This window comes from Aotus nancymaae, unplaced genomic scaffold (genome assembly GCF_030222135.1).
Source record: "Aotus nancymaae isolate 86718 unplaced genomic scaffold, 86718_ANA_hifiasm-v0.15.2.pri h1tg000057l, whole genome shotgun sequence".
Lineage (NCBI taxonomy): Eukaryota > Metazoa > Chordata > Mammalia > Primates > Aotidae > Aotus > Aotus nancymaae.
Window position 1 is genome coordinate 47,200,333 of NW_026988471.1, and position 23,752 is coordinate 47,224,084.

General features: G+C 35.1%; 1 protein-coding gene across 1 annotated transcript in view; it reads left to right on the forward strand.

Moving 5' to 3' along the window:
- The window catches only part of FOXN2 (forkhead box N2), a 70,161-nt gene extending 46,957 nt beyond the window's left edge, over window positions 1-23,204 (forward strand). The window contains exons 3-6 of the mRNA XM_012465468.2: window positions 3,281-3,381; window positions 6,082-6,146; window positions 17,313-17,381; window positions 18,922-23,204. Of these exons, the coding sequence (XP_012320891.2) occupies window positions 3,281-3,381; window positions 6,082-6,146; window positions 17,313-17,381; window positions 18,922-19,445 (759 nt within the window). The 3' untranslated portion in view covers window positions 19,446-23,204. The remainder of the gene's footprint in view (window positions 1-3,280; window positions 3,382-6,081; window positions 6,147-17,312; window positions 17,382-18,921) is intronic.
- Window positions 23,205-23,752: the final 548 nt, after the last annotated feature.

The window sequence follows — 23,752 nt, forward strand, 5'->3', positions numbered from 1 at the left end:
GCATTCCAGCCTGGGTGACAGAGCAAGACTCTGTTTCAAATTTAAAAAACAAAAATAAAAATAAAAAATATTGACCTGGCGTGGTGGCTCACTTCTGTAATCCCAGCACTTTGGGAGGCTGAGGTGGGTAGATTACTTGGAGTCAGGAGTTCGAGATCAGCTTGACCAACATGGTGAAACCCCGTCTCTACTAAAAATAGAAAAATTAGCCTGGCATGGTGGTGCGCACCTGTAATCCCAGCTGCTTTTGAGGCTGAAGCAAGAGAATTGCTTGAACCTGGGAGGTCGAGGTTGCAGCGAGCTGAGATTGCACCATTGCACTCCAGCCTAGGTGACAGAGCAAGACTGTCTCAAAAAAAAAAAAAAGTTAACATCCAAGTCTTGTATGTACTTTTCTAGTTTTTTATAAAGCCCAACTTAAACATTATTACTGTGAGATTTTAGCTGGGAAACATTGAATTAAATTTTTTTTTAGTGTGGTAAAATTTTAATCAGTTAAATTATTTTTAACTCTGAGATTCTAAAAGCCACTGAAAATCATTACCACTTTATAGTGTTATCTAGGCTTTGCCATTATGCCTTCTTTTTTGGGATTAGACAACATGAGCAACTGAATTAAAATATACAGGACAAGTACATAAAAATATTTTAGGAATAATAAACGTTGCCTTTTCTCCCAATCTAGTCTTTACAACTTCTGTTAAGTCTTTTTAAAGTTCACCTTTTAGTATATTCATAATTTCTTCAAAACCTTTAGCAGTTCTCTACCAAGTAAGTTCAGGAGCCTTAGAATTCTAAAAATGCTAAATAGTAAAATGAGAGAATGCTTATTTCCTGTTTCCATTGCACAGAAGACTATTTTGTTTCAAGCAAATTTCGTTTTGAACAGTGCTTCTAAAACTTTTTATTATGTGTATTCTGTCCTCTAAGCCCAATAATATAGGAGCAAAGGTTTTAAGTGGAAAATTAGTTTAAAATAAATTTCTTTTTGCTGTAGACTCTAAAATGTAGTTTAGCAAATACAGAGGTTTTATCTCTTGTTCATGATAGTTCATGAACAGACACAGTGAAAGGAAGTGCTGCCATGGTAACATAAACCAGACTGTTATTTGAGACCATACTCAAGATGCTTAACTGCCCTGAAACTGCAAGTTTTCAATACCAATTCTTCCAATTTGCTATTTCAAAGAAATAACAACTCTACTGTGATCAAAACAATTTGCAGTCCCCTCACAATAGAATTTGAAAAGTAGACTTAAACTAAACAGTTTCTCAGAGTGTAATCTCCGGAATACCAAGGTAGAATATGGCTAGCATTATTAAAATAATTGTCTTGGTCTGTGTATGAAAAATAATGCATGCATTTCTTTTCTATATGAGATTGAATTGGCTTTGGGGCAAAAGATTTTGTGGGCGCTAACATTTTAATTCTTTTTTTCTTTTTCTTGAGACAGGGTTTCACTGTCACCCAGGCCGGCCTCAGCCCCCTGAGTAGCTGAGACTACAGGCACGCACCACCACACCTGGTATTTTTTGGATTTTTGTAGAGACAGAGTCTTGCTATGTTGCTCACGCTGGTCTTGAACTCCTGAGCACAAGCAATCGCCTGCCTCAGCTTCCCAAAGTGCTAGGATTACAGACTTGAGGCACTGCCCCTGGCCTGGTGCTAACATTTTTTTCCCTGTCATCAAAACACATTTATCATTTGGGGCAGGTGACCGAACATATAGCTAAGTTAAGAAGTTTTATCATTTAGTCCAAAAATACATTTGTAAAATTTGTCTTTCTTGAAAAAAAGAAGAAAATGTCAAATACTTGTTTAGTATAGTTAATGTGATATCTTGCTGCTGAACACCAGAAAAAAAATTTCTCCTGATAATCCAGTGCATTTCTTTCTTTATGACAGTGTGATATGACATCTGTGGTTTTTCTATTTATATACATTACTAGCATAGTAAAAAACTGCCTTACAGTCAATTGCTGTACCTTTTCACAGACAAAAGGTTTTATTCTGTCCTAAATTTATTGTATCCCTTGTTTTTTACCACCTAACTTTTGCCTTTTATTCAGAATTAATTTATTTTTGTTCTTGTTGATTTTTTTTCAAAATTCTCTCCTCTATGGAAAGTAAAAAAAGAGTAGGAATATACTATTATTTAACCCTTATGTATGCCAGTTTTAGAATGGCCCCTTAATAGTCACCTATTTTGCAGCTATGTGTCACTTGCGTACAAATCAACTTATTTGAATCTCATTACAATTCAGTGAAGTGGCCTGCATTGTTGTTTTACTTTAAGGGTAAAATGTAAATGAGAAGTCTGACTCTCAAAAATTAAATGATTTGCCCGATATCACATAGCCAATCAATTAAGAAATGATCCGGACCTCAGTGTTTGAACCTATAGAGCAGTGTTCTTTCATTTTGTCATTCTGCTATAAAAATTATGACACAGTATTCGGAGAGAAAAGAGCCTCAGTAATAGACTAGTATTACTTTGAAAAAAAGTGTGGAAAATGGAAGGACTCTTGAGAGCATCACATTAAATCTGTTGGTTTTGTTTTTTTTTTTTTTTTTGTGACGGAGTTTCGCTCTTGTTACCCAGGCTGGAGTGCAATGGCGCGATCTCGGCTCACCACAACCTCTGCCTCCTGGGTTCAGGCAATTCTCCTGCCTCAGCCTCCTGAGTAGCTGAGACTACAGGCACGCGCCACCATGCCCAGCTAATTTTTTGTATTTTTAGTAAAGACGGGATTTCACCATGTTGACCAGGATGGTCTCAATCACTTGACCTCGTGATCCACCCACCTCGGCCTCCCAAAGTGCTGGGATTACAGGCGTGAGCCACCGCGCCTGACCCACATTAAATCTTAATATCAATCGTAATAGTTTATATCATAGAAGATTTCATACACACAAAAAAGAGTGTGAGAATGGAAAACAAGTAAATTTTGTTGTTATCTAAATAATTGTTAATGTAGTTGTAAAGGTATTTCAAATTTTAAGAAAGAGTTTTTGAAATAGAAAAGGCATAATAGAAAACCAGAAGCTAATAACATTTGAACCTCACTAATCTTGTGAGTTAGAGGAAGTTTTGTACATCATAGGGTGACTTTTAGTCACTACAATGCACACATAGCAAGCTCACTTCAACCTTAGTTTCATACTCAAAAGGTACCAGAGATTATTTCCCCCCCTCCACCCGCACATTTGTTAAAAGCATTTAGACACTGTCTCTGTATAAAAGTTACTAGTTAGTAATTCTTGTGCATTTTATTCTAGGTTAACGGAAAAGGTTCCTTATGGTGTGTTGATCCGGAATATAAACCCAATCTTATCCAGGCACTGAAGAAGCAACCTTTTTCTTCAACATCTCCACAGAAGTAAGGATCTTCCATTTAACTGTCGGTGGTGATTTATAGGATTTCATTGTGTGAGATGAATAAACTTAAAGGTCCAGGGTATTTTGGTTTTGCTTTTTTATTATATGAAGAAGTATTTATGTTTTATTTAGTTTTTTGGGTTTGTTTGTTTGTTTTTGAGACAGAGTCTTACTCTGTGGGCTGGAGTACAGTAGCGAGATCTCAGCTCACTGCAACCTCTGTCTTCCAGGTTCAAGTGATCCTTCTGCCTCAGCCTCCCTAGTAGCTGGGACTACAGGCATACACCACCACTCTCAGCTAATTTTTGTCTTTTTAGTACAGACAGGGTTTCACCATGTTGGCCTGGCTGGTCTGTAATTCTTGACCTCAAGTGATCCTCCCACCTTTGCTTCCCAAAGTGCTGGGATTACAGGCGTGAGCCACTGTGCTCACATTTTTTTCTTTCTTAAGAAGTATTTATGGATAAGACATAAGCCTAAGGAAGTTTTCCTTAAGGTCTACTTTGTGTTTCTAGAAAACAGGAAATTGGTTAGTTGAGAACGTACATTCTGGGAAATATAGTCAGTACTGAATATGTATAAGTAAGCCCTAAAGAAAGTTGTAATATGATTTCAGTTACAAACAGGTCAGATTATTTTAATTGTCTGCAATATTAATGGTTTTTTTTAGTACTTATAATATTTGTAAAGTATGTTCAAGTCTAAAATTTTTAAATGTTTGGCAAGTAAAATAATGCTTTGAAGTTTGTTTTTATTTTTTTCTGGTAAATATAATTGTACTGTATTTGCTTATAATTTTCTTTGGCTTTGTTTTCAAACCCAGTTACCCCTATTGGTCTTCTAGCTTCCTCATTTTAAGTTAAATCTGAAAATAATATGACCTTCTTAAATCTGGTTTTTGTTTCCTTTTTCTAAAGAAGACTTTAGAGTCTTCTTCAATTTATTATATACCTTCATTTGAATTGAAAATCCCAGATTTGGTTAAAATACTTTTAAGGGTAGTTTATAATTGCTAACTAATTCTTTGAAAAATTTAAAAAGATTTTTAATAAAGTAATAAATGGAAATGTTTAAGCCTATGCAAAAAAGTGGAGAGAAAGTTATAATGAGCTCCCAGCTACAATAGTCATCAACATTTCATATAGTGGCCAATTTGAATTCTTAAAGTATTATTAGGTAACTTGTAGAGGAGTGGTTGTATCTGGAATACAGTAAACAGCTGGGAAGACTAAAGTTGAAATATCGGTAATCTGTTCTCTCACTGAGATTTTAAGCATCTTTACCATGTTTGTAGATTAGATGGATCATTATAAAAAGAATAACTGAGTGGTTTATCTTTATGAAATGAAACCTAGAAAAGAAGTTACCAGATTTTATATCCTCATTTGGGAGTTGATATGTTTAATAATTAATGTTGAAGTTAATTAACAAATAGATTTTTTTATACCATCATAAATTCCAAAGAGTAGTTTTTCCCAAAAATGTTTTAATTTCTGGATTAAAAAAAGAACTGTTGATGTGTTTCCATGAATATAGAAAGTTTAATTTGATATTTATTTATAAAATCAGGAAGATACCTGTTTGCTGTCATTACCAAGTGTTCCTTAACCATGTGTTCTGGTAAATGCTTTTATTTCTGTGGTAATACCTATATTAGTATTATATCAAACTTAAGAATCCAATACAAAACCAAATAGTAACTATCATATATTATCTATTGTTCCAGGCGTTTTTAATGCAGTATTCTTTTTTTCCTTTTTTCTTTTTTTTTTTTTTTTTAAGACAGAGTCTCACTCGGTTGCCCAGGCTGGAGTGCAGTGGCACGATCTCAGCTCACTGCAACCTCTGTCTCCTGGGCTCAAGCGATTCTCCTGCCTCAGCCTCCTGAGTAGCTGGGATTACAGGCATGTGCCACCACGCCCGGCTAATTTTTGTATTTTTGGTAGAGATGGGGTTTCACCATGTTGGTCAGGCTGGGCTCGAACTCCTGACCTCATGATCTGCCCACCTCAGCCTCCCAAAGTGCTGGGATTACAGGCATGAGCCACTGTGCCCAGCTCTTTAATGCATTATTCTTATTTAATTATCACAATAGCCTATGTGGGAGATTTAATTATTTCTATTTTACAGATGAAAAAACTAAGAGATTAATTATTTTGCCTAAGAACATTCAAATAGTTGTGATTTAATTTTGGCTCCTATACTCTTTCTGCTTTGGCAAACTTTCTAAACTCAGTAGTATTACTACTGAGAAAACAAGGTAAAAATAGTTTGTTTTTTATGGTACAGATTAGCTGTATTTGTGACTAAGTTCTATAAAAAGTGAAATAGCTGAGCATGAATGGCTCATCCCTGTAATCCTAGCACTTTAGGAAGCCAAGGTGGGCAGACCAGTTGAGCCCAGGAGTTTGAGATCAGCTTGGGCAAACCCCCCCGCCCTTTTTTTTTTTTTTAACATAATAAAACTCCTTTTCTACCAAAAAAATACAAGAATTAGCCAGACATGGTGGCACATGCTTGTGGTACCAGCTATTAGGATGCTAAGGTGGGAGGATCACCTGAGCCCAGTAAGTCAAGGCTGAAGTGAGCTGAAATCATGCCACTGCACTCCAGCCTGGGTGACAGAGTGAGAACCTGTCAAAATTAGGGGAAAAAAGTAAAATAAAAATTTTTTAAGCATATTTGCTTTTTTGTTTTTCAGTGGTTCTTTATCACCTCACTATTTAAGCTCTGTACTCAAGCAGAACCAGGTGCGAACCCTCAAAGGTATGTGTGCGTATAGTATAGTCATGTGCCATACAACAATGTTTTGGTGAACAATGGACTGCATACAATGGTGGTCCTCTAAGATGATAATGGAGCTGAAAAATGTCTATACTTGGTGACTTGGTAGCTTGTAACCAAGCATTTACTCAGGTTTGTGGTGATGCTGGTGCAAGCAGACTCACTGCACTGCTAGTCATGTAAAAGTATAGCATGTAGTTATATAAATACATTAATACTTGATAATGGTAATAACTATGTCACTGGTTTATGTAATTACTATACTTTTTACTGTTATTTTCAAGTATGCCCCTTACACTAATTTTAAAAAGTTAACTGTAAAAGAGCCTCACACAGGTCCTTTAGGAGGTATTCCAGAAGAAAGCATTGTTACTATAAGAAGATGACAGCCCCATGTGTGTTATTGTCCCTAAAGATCTTCCAGTAAGACAAAATGTAGAGGCAGAAGACAGTGATGTTGATGATCTTGACCCTATGTATGCTCAGGTTAATGTGTTTATTTGTGTCTTTATTTTTAACTAAAAAGTTTAAAAATTTTTTTTAATTAAAAAATAGAAAAAAGCTTACAGGTTATAAAGAAAATATTTTTATACAGCTGTGTAATGTATTTTATGCTGTTACTACAAAAGTTAAAAAGTTTATAAAGTAAAAATTTACAGTAAACTAAGGTTAATTTATTATTGAAGAAAGAAAAATTTTTACATCGAGTACAGCCTAAGTGTACAGTGTTTATAAAGTCTACAGTAGTGTATAGTAATGTCCTAGGCCTCTAATTCACTCACCACTCACAGTCACTGACTCACCCAGTGCAATTTCCAATCTTTCAAGCAATTTCCAACCTTCCATGGTAAGTACCCTATATAGGTATACCATTTTAAATATTTATATAGTGTTTTTACTGTAACCTTTTTTTTTTCCTGGCAGAAACTAACAGAACATATACTGTACCTTTTCTGTGTTTATATATGCAAATGCCATTTGTGTTACAGTTGCCCATAATATTCAGGACAGTAGCATGCTGTACAGATTTGTAGCTCAGGAGCAATCCTAGGTGTGTAATAGGCTATACCATTTAGGTTTGTGTTAAGTACACTCTATGATGTTTCACACAATAACATTTCTCAGAACATACCCCATCATTAAACAAAGCATGACTTTTCTTTTATTTTATTTTATTTGTTTTATTTTTAAGAGATGGTGTCTTGCCATGTTGCCCACAGTGGTCTTGAATGCCTGGGCCCAAGTGATCTTCCTGCCTCAGCCTCTCAAGTAGGTGGGAATATAGGCACACATGACTGTATTTTAAATCATAAATTCAAATAAAAATTCAGGATATTTTGTTGTTGCTGTTTTAACATTTTTCTATTTTTAAAAGTATTATATACTTATTATAGGAGATTTGAGCAATAAAAACATTTATAAAAAGAGAAAGTAGGCTGGGCACAGTGGCTCATGCCTGTAATCCCAGCACTTTAGGAGGCTGAGGTGGGCAGATCACCTGAGGTTGGGAGTTCGAGACCAGCCTGACCAACATGAAGAAACCCCGTCTCTACTAAAAATACAAAATTAGCCAGGCATGGTGGCACATGCCTGTAATCCCAGCTACTTGGGAGACTGAGGCAGGAGAATCACTTGAACCTGGGAGGTTGAGGTTGCGGTGAGTCAAGATCGCACCATTGCACTCCATCCTGGGCAGCAAGAGTGAAAAACTTCGTCTTAAAAGAAAAAAAGTAAAGTCATTAATTTTATTGTTAATATTTTTGTCTTATTCTGTTTAGTTTTCTTTTTCTTTTTCTTTTTTTTTTTTTGATACGGGTTCTCAGTCTGTCACCCAGGCTAGAGGCAGTGGCACAGTCATGGCTCACCACAGCCTCAAAATCCTGGGCTCAGGTCATCCTCCCACCTCAACCTCCCAAGTAGCTAGGACTACAGGTGCCATCACACCTAATTTTATTAACATTTTGATATAATTCCTTTGGGGTTTTTTATGCCATGTATGTGAATAGATACATTTGCATGCACATATGTACATGCACACGTACATAAACACATACTTCCACCCAAATACTAGATTCACACTGTGCACAGTTTTAGTCCCCCTTTCCGTTTATTTTTGTATATTCTTCATTGAAAATAGGATTGAATTTCTTAATAATACCATCAATAGAGTTGTTAACTTTTCATGTCTATCTTAGACTAGAATAGGGGTTGGCAAACTATGGCCCATGGCCATATCTGGCCTGCCATCTGTTTTTGGGTATCCCATGAGCTAAGGATGGTTTTACATTTTTAAAATGGTTGGAGAAAACAAAATCAAATAACAGTAACATTTCAAGACGATGAAAATTTGTTGCAATAGCAGAGTTAAGTAGTTGCAACAGAGACCTACATATTTTATTCTGCGTTTTGCCTCTTAGCATGCAAAACCTAAATATTTACCTTCTGACCCTTTACCGAAGAAGTTTGTCATCCCTTGAATTAGAATATAGTTCAGAATATTTCTCCTGTAGGCTATGTAATCTGAAGAACTTTAATTTTAAAAGATAGTAAGTTGACTTTTTAAAAGCATATCAAAATTCTGAATTAGTAGGCTTTTTCTTCTCCTAGATTAGTAGTATATTAAAATCAGTTTTTCTAGTGTTGTTGCTTTGGAGCCTAGAGACATTTTCATAACCTTTAAAAATAGAAAATTTCAGATGAAAACCTTTCTGTGTATCTGAAAGATTTCAGCTCTTTGTAACTATACCAAACTGATCCTCAGAGGCAGTGTGCTGATATCTTTAAAAATGAGGGAGGAAAAGTATATGAAAAAGTTCTAGAGAACCCTGCAAAGAAGTTAAATGGATAGAGGATCTGTTTCAGATCATGTTCTCTCTTAACATAAGACAAATATCCATGTTCCTGTTACCTACATCAGCAAATGTGGTTTCTCTTTACATTTAGATATTGATGAAACTCCTTTATCTTTGTATTGCCTCAATAAAGTCTGACACATTTATTCTCTAAAGCTCAGTTCATATACGTATTTTGAGAACATTTTCTTTGTGAATTCTACAGTTTACCTAAAATATCTTTTCTTGCTCTTGTTCTATTCAATCCAAATACTGTTTCTTTCTTTGGGGAACAGATATTTCCACAAGTTTCTCCTGCTAGTTTAAGCTGCATGTTTTTCATTAGTAGGGCACAGGTACTTCTCTTTCATCTGATGATTTACACTCTCTAGTGCTGCCAGCACCTTATCTCCATTCCTATATTCCTATATTCTTAGGCCTGTTCCTCTAGTAATAATTAACTTAGTTGGGAGGCTGGTTGGTATTCTAGGTTAAAATGAATACAGACCTGTCCTGGAATATAACAGAAAGTTCTCCATGAGTTTTAAGGGAAAAAAAAATAAAACCTCACAAAAATTTAAGAAATTTTATTTTTGAACTTGTTTGTTTTGGGGTCTCTTTCTGAGGAAATTTTCTCTTCCTTCTTTATATTATTTCTAGGGAGAAATTTAAAAAACACCAAGTGGATCAAACATTCATTACAAGTAATACTGTTGAGCTTCCTGCATTGTAGGTTCCTTGTGATATTCATAGATGAGAGACCCAGGCCCTGCTCTAAGAAAATATATACTTTGGCTGGGCACGGTGGCTCACACCTGTAATCTCAGCACTTTAGAAAGCCAAGGCTGGTGGATCACATGAGGTCAAGAGTTCGAGACCAGCCTGGCCAACGTGGTGAAGCCCGGGAGGTTGCCATGAGCCGAGATCGTGTCATTTCACTCCAGCCTAGACAACAGAATGAGACTCCATCTCAAAAATAAATAAAAAGAAAAGAGAGAGAGAGAGAAAAAAGATATACTTTAATTGAAGAAGATTTTCTAGAATTAAGCAGAGTACACTGTGGGAAAAGGTAGTGAATGGCAAATTAAGCTTGGAGGTTGAGCGGAATGGCCTCTTAGAGAAGAAAGTGTGATACTTGAGCTAGACCCCAAAAGTTAGGGGTGGGGATACTTTTCCTTCAAGAGTACAGGCTTGGTGGAGAACACCTGATTATCAATGATTTGTCAAAGGTACAACCTCAAACTTCGTGGAACAAAAGTTCTCCTTGGCAGAGAGAATCATAACAATAGAGAAAGTTGTCTGGCAGTTGCTAGGAATCTGTCTGGCAAGTTGATATAGAACAGGTAGATGTTGTCATTTGCGTGGGCAAGTCAAATGTAGCAGAAGTTTAAGAAGAGCTTATTTAGCATAGTAAGGACTTTGAACTTCCTCCTCTATCTAGAATAATTAGTAAGCTTAAAGTTGCTTACTTGATGTTTTGCATGTATTATCTAATTTAATCCTTAACCTTCTGAGGTATTAAAACAACCCTCTGAGGTATTGCTATCCCTCTTTTACAAAAATCAAACTGAAGTTTGGGACGATGAAGTAACTTTCTCAAGGTCACACAACTAGTAAGTGGCAGAGAAGGATTCAGATTCGGGAATTCTAATTTCAAAACCTGACTCCTACTAGATAAGTGGCACTGGGAGAGCTGCTGAAGAACTTTAAATAGTGAGGCGACATTATCAGTTTTATGTTTTATAAAGATCCCTTAGGTATTATCATTGGGCTCCAATATTAAAACTTACATATTCATCTAACACTTCCTAGAATCATCTTTACTGATCATTATATTAGAGCTATAATATAATATTTCCCCTTAGACACATAAGACTAAGGGGAGAGATTAGGCTTAGAACTCCAGAAACTGCTATCAGCCAAAATAGGTGCAGCAGTGTGTTTGTTATCTCTTGATCAGTTTACAATGACTAATTTTATGTGATAATATCTGTGTGACAGTGTATAATAGATAGAAGGAGACACAGGATTCTCATACTGAGATAGCAAGACAAAAATGTTTTGGTCAGTAGTTTGGTTTGATGTGTATTTAGAGTAAATTCACCTGTTTAAGTATCATTGAGCTGTTCTAGACACCAAGGTACATCAGTAAACAAAGCAGACAAAAATGGAACTCACATTCCAGTTAGTAAATTTTAGTAGTTATACTAAAACACTTGGTATACTACAAACAGATATAAAATTAAGGTAGCTGATTGTGATGATAGGGCAAATGTAAATCTGAGATTTGTGTCTTATTGAAATGAAACTAAACCAGTGGTCCAGACAGCTTAAAGTATTGGTAGTTTATTGAAATTCTTCTTCTGCTTCAAAGAATTACAAGAGACAGCTTCTCCATCTGGATACTCTGCAAATGTGTATATTGGTTTTGATAGAGACAACAAATTCTTTTGTAGTTAATATAGAGCTTATACCATTTAAATTATTTCTATAGTTCTCATGTCATTCCTTACACAAATAGACTGAGAATCAAACAACAGAAATGTACTCGTCTTAGAACCTTACTCTCACGTGGCTAAAACTGGTGTCTTTTAATTGTTTTCTCAATTATTTTTAATAATTTCCCAACATCAAGGTTAAGGAAATATAAACCAGGAGGTACAAATTAACAGGTTTTGTTATTGTTGTTGTTGTTGACTTTTTGTTTTTTGAAACAGAGTGTCACTGTCACCCAGGCTGTAGTACAGTGGCACAATCTCAGCTCACTGCAACCTCCACCTCCCGTGTTCAAACGATTCTTCTGCCTCAGCCTCCTGGTAGCTGGGATTACAGATGTGCATGACCTCATCCAGCTAGTTTTTGTATTTTTAGTAGAGATGGGGGTTCACTATATTGACAAGGCTGGTCTCAAACTCCTGACCTCAAGTGATCTCCCCACCTTGGCCTCCCAAAGTGCTGGGATTACAGGCATGAGCCACCACGCTCAGCCAAATTCACAGTTTTGACACAGTTTTGTTTGAACCAGATAGGAAATCAGTAGCATGTTTGAAACTACCAAATTTTGGTTCTTTATGAACTGGGTATGTTAGATAAAATAGCTAATAGTGTTACTGTTTTTAAAAACAGAGCCACCTTTAAACTAGTATAAAGTACTTTATCAATGAAAAAATACCATTATGAAGTGTTTTCAAATGTGACAATAAACAAATGAGTCTTCAGTTTAAATTTAATAGCAAAATTGGCTGAGCACAGTGGTTCATGCCTGTAATCCCAGCACTTTAGGAGGCCAGGATGGATCCCTCAGGAGTTCAAGACCAGCCTGGGCAACATGGTGAAACCCCGTCTCTACAAAAGATATGAAAATTAGCCAGGCGTGGTGGTGCACACCGGTGGTTCCAGCTACAGGAGAGACTGGGGTGGGCAGATCACTTGAATCTGGGAGGTGGAGGTTGCAGTGAACCATGATTGCACCACCGCACTCCAGCCTGGACAACAGAGTGAGACACTGTCAATAAACAAATAACCAATCAACAAAAATAGATTTGGCACTATAATTAAAAATTGTAAGTTCTACCCAGAGAATTTTTATTGCTTTTGTTCCATGAAGTTCAAGATTGTATCTTGGACAAATCATTGATAATTGGGTGTTCTTGATTATGATGGTGCTTTGGGTCATTTCTCTATTGCTTATTTTTAATGTTGAAGTTAAACTTTTTTTCAGAGTTAATTGGCAAGGCATTGCAGAAAGCATACTTATAAATTTTAAACAAATAAGATATAATCAAAATCCTTTTGCAAAGAAGTGTTTGGTTTCACAAAGTTAATTTCATGTTGGAGAATTCAAATCAATTTGGCTATAGTAAGTTATCTACGGTAAATAAATCTATTTAAAGAGTATTTTTCCTACCATTTTACTATTATCGAAACAGTACTTAATTTTGTTATCACTTTAAAATATTCAGAAATGGTGTTCATGTAGCTTTCTTATCAATTTTAGGTGTTGTGTTTCAAAAATATGTTCTTAAAACATATTTGTTATAAGAAGTCAAGGCTGGGCGTGGTGGCTCACGCCTGTAATCCCAGGTCAGGAGTTCGAGACCAGCCTGATCAACATGGTGAAACCCCATCTTTACTAAAAATACAAAACATTAGCTGGGTGTGGTGGTGGGTGCCTGTGTATACCAGCTACTCAGGAGGCTGAGGCAGGCGAATCACTTGAACCCAGGAGGCAGAGGTTGCAGTGAGCTGAGATCACGCCATTGCACTCCAGCTTATATGACAAGAGCGAAACTCCAACTCAAAAAAGAAGTCAAGTTAGAGATAAACTAATTTTTTTAGTAAGAAGATTTTATAGGTGCTTCATTTGTAAGACAAATTTCCTGTAATTGGTTCCTCATTATAATGTATTTCCTTGCTAGATTCTCTCTTTCCTCTTTTATAAAATTGGAAAGAAAATAAATCCTTTTTCATTAAAAGAAAAATTAGGCTGGGCACAGTGGCTGACACCTGTAATCCCAGCACTTTGGAAGCCTGAGGCAGGAGGATCACTTGAACTCAGGCAACATAGTAAAACCCTATCTCTGCAAAAAAATAAAAATAAAAATTAGCCAGGTGCGGTGGTACATGCCTGTGGTCCCAGATACTTGGGAAGCTAAGGTGGGAGGATCGTTTGAGCCTACAATGAGCCATGATTGTGCCACTACACTCCAGCCTGGGTGACAGAGTGAGACCTTATCTCAAAAAGAAAAAAAAAGAAAAAAAGAAAAATTCATTTAGAAATAATCTGTCTGTTGGGGCTTTTGCATAATGCCATGCAAGTTGTTCCCTCTGCAAGTACACCTGGCTTAAGGCAGTGAGTGGGGCCTGAAATTCAGCCCACATTCCATTCTTCTAGCTGTGTGCTTTTAACAAGGAAGCATTCACCTGGAGGAAGATTTGCCTTTTTTCCAATTCACACAGAGACACAATATGGGCTAGTGGCTGCATCTTTTCTTCTTCAGACATGTTAGAATACTGAACTCAAACAAATTGTCTCAGGCTTTATCCTAAAAGACAGGAATTGGAGAGGTCATTATTTTTGCTAGCCTCTTGGCTGTGGCGTGTGGGCATCGTTGATTCAAATCCTTTCCCTCGAATATCATTCTTTCCCTCCCTGAGGTCTTTGCCCAACTGTAGCCTGCCTTCCCAAGGGTTTCCCTGACCTCTACATTTAAAATTGTAACCACTTTCCCCAACACTCTCCATTTTTCTTTCCTCTTAACTTTTTAAAAATTTGTTGGCCATTTGTATATCTTCTTTGAATGTCTGTTCTGATCATTTGTCCATTTTTAAATTAGAGGGTTTTGGTTTGTTTGTTTTTTCCCTGTTGAGATGCTTGAGTTCCTTGTATATTGTAGATATTAATCCCCTGTCAGATAAGTAGTTTGCATATATTTTCTCGCATTCTGTAGGTTGTCATTTCACTGTTGATTGTTTCCTTTGCTATGCAGAAGCTTTTTAGTTTCATATAATTCTGTTTATTTTGCTTTTGTTACCTATGCTATTGAGGTCTAATTGATAAAATCTTTTCCCAAACCAATGTCCTGAGGTGTTTCATCTCTGTTTTCTCCTGGTAGTTTTATTGTTTCAGGTCTTACATTTAGGTCTTTGATCTATTTTGAGCTGATTTTTGTATAGGGTGAGAGGTGGGAGTCCAGTTTCATTCTTCTGCATATAGATATATCTAATTTCCTTTGTACCATTTATTGAAGAAACTATCTTTCCCCAAATTAGTGTTCTTCACACCTTTGTCAAAAATGAGTTGGCCGGGGCAGGTGCAGTAGCTCATGTAATCCTAGCACTTTGGGAGGCCGAGGTGGGCAGATCACATGAAGCCAGGAGTTTGAGACCAGCCTGACCAACATGGTGAAATTCCATCTCTACTAAAAATATAAAAATTAGCTGGGTGTGGTGGCACACCCCTGTAATCCTAGCTATTCGGGAGGCTGAGCACAAGAATTGCTTGAACCCAGGAGATGGAGGCTGCAGTGAGCCAAGAAGACTCCACTGCATTCCAGCCTTGGCTACAGAGGAAGACTCTGTCTCCAAAAATATATATATTTTTAAAAAATCAGTTGGCTATAAATATGTAAATTAATGTCTAGGTTCTCTATTCTGTTCCATTGGTCTATGTGTCTTATTTTTATGCCAGTACCATGCTTTTTTGGCTACTACAACTTTGTAGTATATTTTGAGGTCTGTTAGTATTTTGCCTCCAGTTTTGTTCTTTTTGCTCAAGATTATTTTGCCTATTTAGGGTCTTTTATAGTTCCATACAACTTTTAGAATTATTTTTATATTTCTGTGAAGGATATCATTGGTATTTTGATAGGAGTTGCATTGAATTTATAAATTGCTTTCGGGGTAGTATTGTCATTTTAACAATATTAATTATTTCTATCCATGAGTATAGGATGTCTATTTGTATTCAATTTTTTCTAGGTATTTCAATTTTATTTTTTGTAGCTATTGTGAATGATATTGCCGTCTTGATTTTTTCAGCTAGTTTGCTGTTTTGTGTATAGAGATATTACTGATTTCTGTGTATTTATTTTGTGTCTTGCAACTTTACTGAAGTTATCAGTTCTAAGGGTTTTTTGGTAGAGTCTTTAGTTTTTTCTATATTAATATACTGTTGTCTACAAACAGGGACATTTGACTTCCTCTCTTCCAACATGAATGCCTTTTATTTCTTTGTCTTACCTAATTGCTCCAGCTAGGGCTTCCAGTACTATGTTGACTAAGAGTGGTGAGAGTGAGCATCCTTTTCTTGTTTCAGTTCTTAGAGAAAACGCTTTCAGCTTTTCCCCATTCACTAAGACGTTAGCTATGGATCATGAGGTCACATTTCACTTGGGGAAAAAGAGGTATAGTATTATGTGCTGTTTCATAGCAGCCAACATCTGATTTACTTAAGCCTGTAATGTTATCAATAACACTAGCATTTCCTACCTTAAGAGAGTTTGTGGTCTAGTTGGAGAGAAAACAAGTCAGTATCTTCTTGGCTTTATTATCTGCAATCACTTTTAAATTAGACATTGAAAGTAAATAGGAAATCTTTGCCGGGCATGGTGGCTCACGCCTGTAATCCCAGCACTTTGGGAGACTGAGGCGGGAGGATCACGAGGTCAAGAGATCGAGACCATCCTGGCCAACATGGTGAAACCCCGTCTCTACTAAAAATACAAAAAACTTAGCTGGGTGTGGTGGCGCGCACCTGTAGTCCCAGCTACTAGGGAGGCGGAGGCAGGAGAATTGCTTGAACCCGGGAGGCGGAGGTTGCAGTGAGCTGAGGTCACGCCACTGCACTCCAGCCTAGTGCCTGGTGACAGAGTGAGACTCTGTCTCAAAAAAAAAAAAAAACAAAAAGGAAATCTTTATAGTAATAAAAATTTCCAGCTTTGAGATATGGATTAGAAATTTTGTATCTGAGTCTTATTTTATATTTGTTTTTGTAAGCTAAAATTTGTAAACATTTTCTAACTTTTCTAATTATTAATGGCTAATTAATTGAGATTATACCATTTTACTTTTCTTTAGTTATTCAGACTAATATATCACCAAGAGGAAGAACTTACAGCAGTATATATAAGTAGATATGAGAATATAATAACTTTACCTGTAGTAGAACCTGCTGATTTTACCAATCTTTTAAAGCCCATTTTTAATGGAGTATCTATTTGACTTCATGAATATTCTGTAAATCTGTAGTTCTTGTAGGCTTGTGTATAATCATGACTAAAAACATTACTATTTTTATTTCTGCATAATTATTCACTTAGCATTTATAGATTTACATGACCTAGATTGACCAATTACATATTTTTGTCTCCTACAACTGGCATGTAATTAATATAGTACTTCATAACTGCAGATATACATAGGTAATCGTAGTATTCAAGGTAAATGCAAAAAATAAAAGGAGTAATGCTGTACATTCTTAGCTAATTTAGTCTGTTTAAGGGAAACCTTATTGAAATACAGTTCAAGTTTTCATTTTCATTGTGAATAAAGAAGAGAACTTTTATTATTTCTGGTACCTCTCTATCTCTTTTATACAATACTGTTCACAGAACTGTTTTCATGATTTTAAGTGAACAAAATCAGACTTCAGAATAATATATAATATCTCATTTTTGTTTAATGTATGTTTATGCTTTCTTCTTAGTAGAGCATACACGAGAATTTTGACACTGGTTATCTTTGGGTACATGCAAGTACTTATAATAGCCTCTCTCTTATAAAGAACATTAATATATGTTATTTTTTCCCTTTTCAGAATCTGATATTGATGCTGCTGCTGCAATGATGCTTTTAAATACTTCTATAGAACAAGGAATTTTAGAATGTAAGCAATCATTTTTTGAAAAAAAAATTGTAGTGCCTTTTCAAATTTAACTTAAATTGTAAAATAACTTACAGGCAAAATTACTTCTTTCCAACCAAATTGTATCTTAATCTGAGTAGCTCTGTTTCTGTTTTATTATACTTTCATTAATTTATGTGAGCAATTGAGAGATGGAAGTTAATGCTGTGATTTTTTTTTATATTGACCAAGAAATGAAAAAAAATTAACATATTTAGAAAATAAGCTTGAAGAGCTAAAAGTAAAAATGAAAACTGTAAACAAGAAAATATAGTAAGTAAAGTATATTTGTGAACTTGGACTAGGAAAAGCTTTAATATACAAAATGCAAAATCCTTAAAGAAAAAAATGGGTAAATTTAATAAAACATCAAAATTTTAGCCTTCTGGTCAGACGTGGTGGCTCATACCTGTAATCCTAGCACTTTGGGGAGGCTGAGGCAGGTGGATCACTTGAGACCAGGAGTTCCAGACCAGCCTGGGCAACATGGCAAAACTCCATCTCTACAAAAAATATAAAACTTAGCCATATGTGGTGGCGCATGCCTGTAGTCCCAGCTACTTGGGCCGCTGAGGTGGGAGAATTGGTTGAACCTGGGAGTCAGAGGTTGCAGTGAGCCATAAGCATGCCACTGCACTCCAACTTGGGTGACAGAGTGAGACTCTGTCTCAAAAATAAATAAAAACAAAAAAAATAGCATTCTGACAACGAAGTATATCTAAGAAAAGCAACATAAAATGCTGGAGACGTGTTTTCTCCATCTATAACAAAGAATTTCTATCAAGTATGTAAATAAAAGGATTCTACAAGTAAGAAATAAGAAAACAGTTCAACCAAAAAGTCAGCAAAATATATGATGAGGTGGGTCTTAGAAGAGGAAATGTATGTGGGCAATGCACATGTGAAAACAGGTGCAACTTCTCTAGAAATTGGGGAAACACAAAATGAGATAATATCGAGATAACTTTTTTGTCCATAAAATTATAAAAAATGTAAGTGATTGATAATAGTGTTAAGTAGGGAATAAGTTTTGTCATACACTGTTGGGAATAAATTGGTACAACCATTTTGGAGGGCAATTTGAGAGTACCAATTATAATTTAAAGTGTATGTATCCCTTAGCAATATTTTCATATCTCTTTTTAAAAATTACTTGCATATATTCAAGAAAAGGCATCCAGAAGGATTTGTATTGCAGCATAATTTATACTCATGAAAAATTGGAAACAGCCTAAATATTAACATGGAATTGATTAGCTAAACAGTGGTACATTCATATTGAGGCATTCTTTGTTAGCAATTCAAAATACATGTTCTATGGAAAAGTCAAGACATTGTTAAATGGTTTTTAAATGTTTCAAATTAATGCTTGCAGAATGATACAATCTGGGTAAAAAAGTAAAAAATCTACAAAGCATCATTAATCTAAAACATTTACTCAAGAGTAGTAGAGTAGTTTAAAATGGTCTGTTTTTGCAACCAAATACATTTGACCTATTGATGGAAGTTTTATTTTCCACAGGTGAGAAGCCTCTTCCTATTAAAACAGCATTGCAAAAAAAAAGGAGTTATGGCAATGCATTTCATCATCCCAGTGCTGTACGATTACAAGAGAGTGATTCTTTAGCCACCAGCATTGATCCAAAAGAAGATCATAATTACAGTGCAAGTAGCATGGCAGCTCAGCGTTGCGCATCCAGGTCTAGCGTGTCTTCCCTGTCTTCTGTGGATGAGGTATATGAATTTATCCCAAAGAGTAGCCATGTGGGAAGTGATGGCAGTGAAGGATTTCACAGTGAAGAAGATACAGACGTTGATTATGAAGATGATCCTCTTGGAGACAGTGGCTATGCATCACAGCCTTGTGCAAAAATCTCTGAAAAAGGGCAGTCAGGCAAAAAGATGCGAAAACAGACATGTCAAGAAATTGATGAGGAGCTCAAAGAGGCAGCTGGATCTCTGCTCCACCTTGCTGGAATTCGTACCTGTTTAGGTTCCCTAATAAGTACTGCAAAGACACAACATCAAAAACAACGGAAAAAATAGAAATACTTAAAGTGTAGCAATACTCTTTCACTTAATTCTTTACAAGGGATATCAAAGCCATAATGGACTTCATTAGTTTTAGGGTAGTGAAGGGATACTAATTACTTATTTCTTTCAAAACGTTTTTGGTTTTTGGTTTTTAAAATTTTTATTAAACAATTGCTGTCAGGATCATGCCTGAACGGAAATATATGATGTGAAGTTCTAAAAGCATAATTTTTGTGATAAGTGTCTCCAAGATTTGGAAATTTTTATATAAGAATATCCCCAGCCTCTGTCTTAAACTTGTAGGACAAAAATCCTTCCTTCTGTTAATATGTCAGAATGTAAGATTTGGCGATTCTATCAATTTTTTTCATTTTCTTTTCCAATCTGTAACTATAGTTACTGATCCAGCTAAAAATTTTGCTGATGTCTTTTTCATATACTTCTCTCCTGACACACAGTCTGGTAGGATAAGATTGAATTTTTTTAACTTTGTCTTATTTTGTTTTTAATTATTTTTTTGTGGAGTGAGCAAAGTCAAACATAAATTGAAAAACATCCTGATATTTAGAAAGTTTCTTTTGGTTACATAGGTAGAGAATACAACAAAGGGTTCTAAGATTTAGAAAAGGGAATTTTGTGGTATCATTTCATCTAAGAACACTCCCAATTCCTATTACAATGGTAGCTTTGAAGTGTTTTTACTTCACAGATACTGCATAGCATTTATTGGGGCCTTTATTTCTTTCCCAAGGTGCTTTGCAAACATTGTTTAAGTTTTAGCCACTAGCTGCCTTTGTTGAGTATAAGTTATCCAATAAGAGGAGATAGCCAATAAAATATGTTATGGAGTACACCCATTTTGAGACACTTGTAATGAGAGAATCTTTCATTTGCCTGCCGCACGTACTGCATTCTGAGAATCTTGTAATAGGAATGGAGTGTAATGAAACATTTTGAGTACTGATTACATATGTCATCATGAATAAAGTAGGTCATTTAGGAAAAATCTTCTGTCCAAGCTTTGTATGAATTAAATTCATAAGTATACCAAATTAAATGTTAACAGATTTAGTGCAATTTTACAGACAAAATACTTTGATGAATTTCAAAATTCTTATACAATACATCCTTTTGAGGACACCATGTAATAACCTATAGTGCCATTGATCCATAATGAAAAGATTTTCTGGTACTATTCCAAAAGTGCTTTGACTAAGTATCTTAACTATTTGAACAGTCTGCTTATATGAGACAGTTTTTCATAGTATCATTTGTATAGTTTGATTAGATTATTTGGAAACAACAGGTTGCTAAACTAAACTTATTCATTGTATCTTTTTTTTTTACAATGGTGGAAGCAACTTTTCAAAAGTTCAGTCTTATGCTGCATCCTAAGTCATAGACAATGATCTTGTTTTCATTATTCTGATAGATTATGTACATATGTACATATACGTACACAACATGCACAGTTAAGGTGACAGTGTTGACTTGATGCTTTTAGCTGTGTCTATGATTATAAAGCATTTTTTAAAAGACAAATATTTTAACTTTTATTTCAGCAAAACTGTCATGATTTTAAAAACTCTTCAGTTGACAAGATTTGAAGTCAGGCTAACAGTGTTAATATTCTCTGTTCTGTTTCCATGGTGCTGTCAAAATACAGTAATTTTTAAATTTTTTAATGAAAAATAGCATACAGGCTGAGGTATTTGGGTTTTTTCTTTATATAGGTCACATCTACAGAAAATGGCTAAACCGAGTTAACTTTTATTATAGACAGTGAATAAAACACCAAAAAAAACAAAAATGCTTTAACCACAGTATAAATTATAAAAAGATTACAAACATCATTTTAATAACTATTTTTAAGTTATTTATCATAGCCTTCTGCATAGACTTTAGGAACAGTGTTTCAGTGATCTGGTACCAATTTATTTTGTTCTGAAATTCTGTATCACAAATGTGCTACCTGGTTTCTATCCATTAGATAATTACTCTTTAGAAGAAAAGGAAAGTGATCTAAGAGAAGCAGAGTTAGTTCCGGCTCTAATAGGGATCTTCAAAGTTATTTTGTCTTGATGTATGTAACAGTAATTCTTTACATCTTTTGATTTTTCTCTTCCTTTTTATGCACTCTTCCCACAAATTTAAATGTTTAAGTTATATTCATCACTAGCAAGGATGATAAACATTTGTGCACTGAAAGCTAACAGGGAGAAGTTATACAATATTTTACAGTTTCTTAAACATAATTTAGTGCATCACCTTCTACTTGCTAATATACCAAGTCAGTTGTTTTCAAGGGGGAGAACCTTTTAAATTATGATCCTCCAATTACTCCTTCCATTGAGATTATGCTTATTCCTCAGGTGTTTTGAGAAACATGGCTAATAACCACACAATTAAGTAGAGTCATTCCAAGTCCTATGGACTGGAAATTGTATTTCCAATAATATGCAAATTTTCCTGTAATAAAAACAACTTGGAAACTCCAAGGAAGTTTACATGTTTTCCAACATATCCTAAAACTGTGATTTAAGCTAACATATAGTTTGCCTTACATCAAAACAATACAAGTTTTGTTGCAACTGATTCCAGTAGATCCCTAGTAAAAAGCTTTGATTCAGCACAATTGTTCATCTTTCACATCCCAAATAGAATCAGTGTTTCCTGAATATATATTTTTGAAGGTTTTTTGTGCAATATATTACTAAATCAGTAATTATTTTACTTTTTCAAATTCAGAGAAAGAAAACAGATTACCTGAATTCATGGAAAAGGTAGATCACCTCCCTTTTTTCACCTTCAAGCCTTTCCTGTCCTCATAGCCAACATGACTTCTTTTAACTTGAATTCATTGTATATAGTAAAGTTAGGTATATATATTTTTTCTTTTGCTACTTTCTGAGGCATTATGTAAAGAGTTCATACTAGATGTTCAGTTCAATATACTTTAACACAAGTCAAACTAGAGAATGTGTTAAAGAGGGAATGTATGTGTCTTGGTAGACCAGGAGGCCTTTCCCAGCAATTTAAGCAAAAGATGTGAATACTTCACAAAGTTGTAAAGACCATTGTCTTAAATACTACAACACCTTAGCACCCTTTTGTGAACACCATAGCATTTATTTAAGAAACTTTGAGGCTTTCTGGTTTACATATATCTTACAGGTTTTTTTTTTTTTAGTTTGAAATATGTAAGCTTTGATTTAAACCAAGTTTACTTCAATATGTTAATGATGTAGTAAAAATATTTATTGAAAGGCAAATTGGAGTATTTTAATAGTATACCTGCCATTTTTTTTCTTAAAGCATATTCTTTGCATCTAACTGCCAGTGCCATTGTCAAAACTTATTTTTTAAATTGTTGTACATTTCTTATTAAACTAAGTGCTTAAAGTATTATGTTGCCATCATATAGTGTATAAAAATGTATAATTGCCAATTCATTGTAACTATTATTTATTTTTAAATGAAAGTGTAAGAATGCTTTCTGATTCAACAAATTTGTTATCAAACTGTTTTCTTATTCTTTTTTCTGATGTCGCATAAAAAATGTCCCAGTTTGAGTTATAACTGCCAGTAGATGACCAGTCACAAGTGAGCCACTTCTCAGTTGCCAGTCTTTGCTCATATTAAAAACAACTTACAAATGCTTAGTTTTTGTATCTAATCTCTGGTTATTAAAATGTTTATAAAGTTTATTTTTACCAAAGAGAAGCAATCCATTATGACAAAGTATTGCATAATAAACTTTGTTTTATAACATTTTTGTGCTTTATCTGATCTTTTGTAGGATAGAGTGAGGACAGGGGCAGGGTGGTAGGGCAGATGTGGTGGCTCATACTTCTACACACATTTTCCATACAAAGTTGGAGTCAGGGAAATGAAAAAATAGTTTCATTTCAAAAATTTTTTAAAGTACCATTTTTTGTGGTACTTTAATTATGTTAATTATTGAAAGCTAAAACAGCATTGTTATTATCTTCCTAAAGTTGAACTTCTTTTCCTGTTAATTTACATATATCTGAAATATTTTGAAATACAACTGGGAAAAATGGAGTAGAATGTGAAACCAGCCTGGCCAACATGATGAAACCCTGTCTCTACTAAAAATACAAAAATTGGCTGAGCACGGTGGCTCATGCCTGTAATCTCAGCACTTTGGGAGGCCAAGGTGGGCGGATCACCTAAGGTTGGGAGTTAAAGACCAACCTGACCAATATGGAGAAACCCATCTCTATTAAAAATACAAAAAATTAGCTGGGCATGGTGGCACATGCCTGTAATCCCAGCTACTTGGGAGGCTGGGGCAA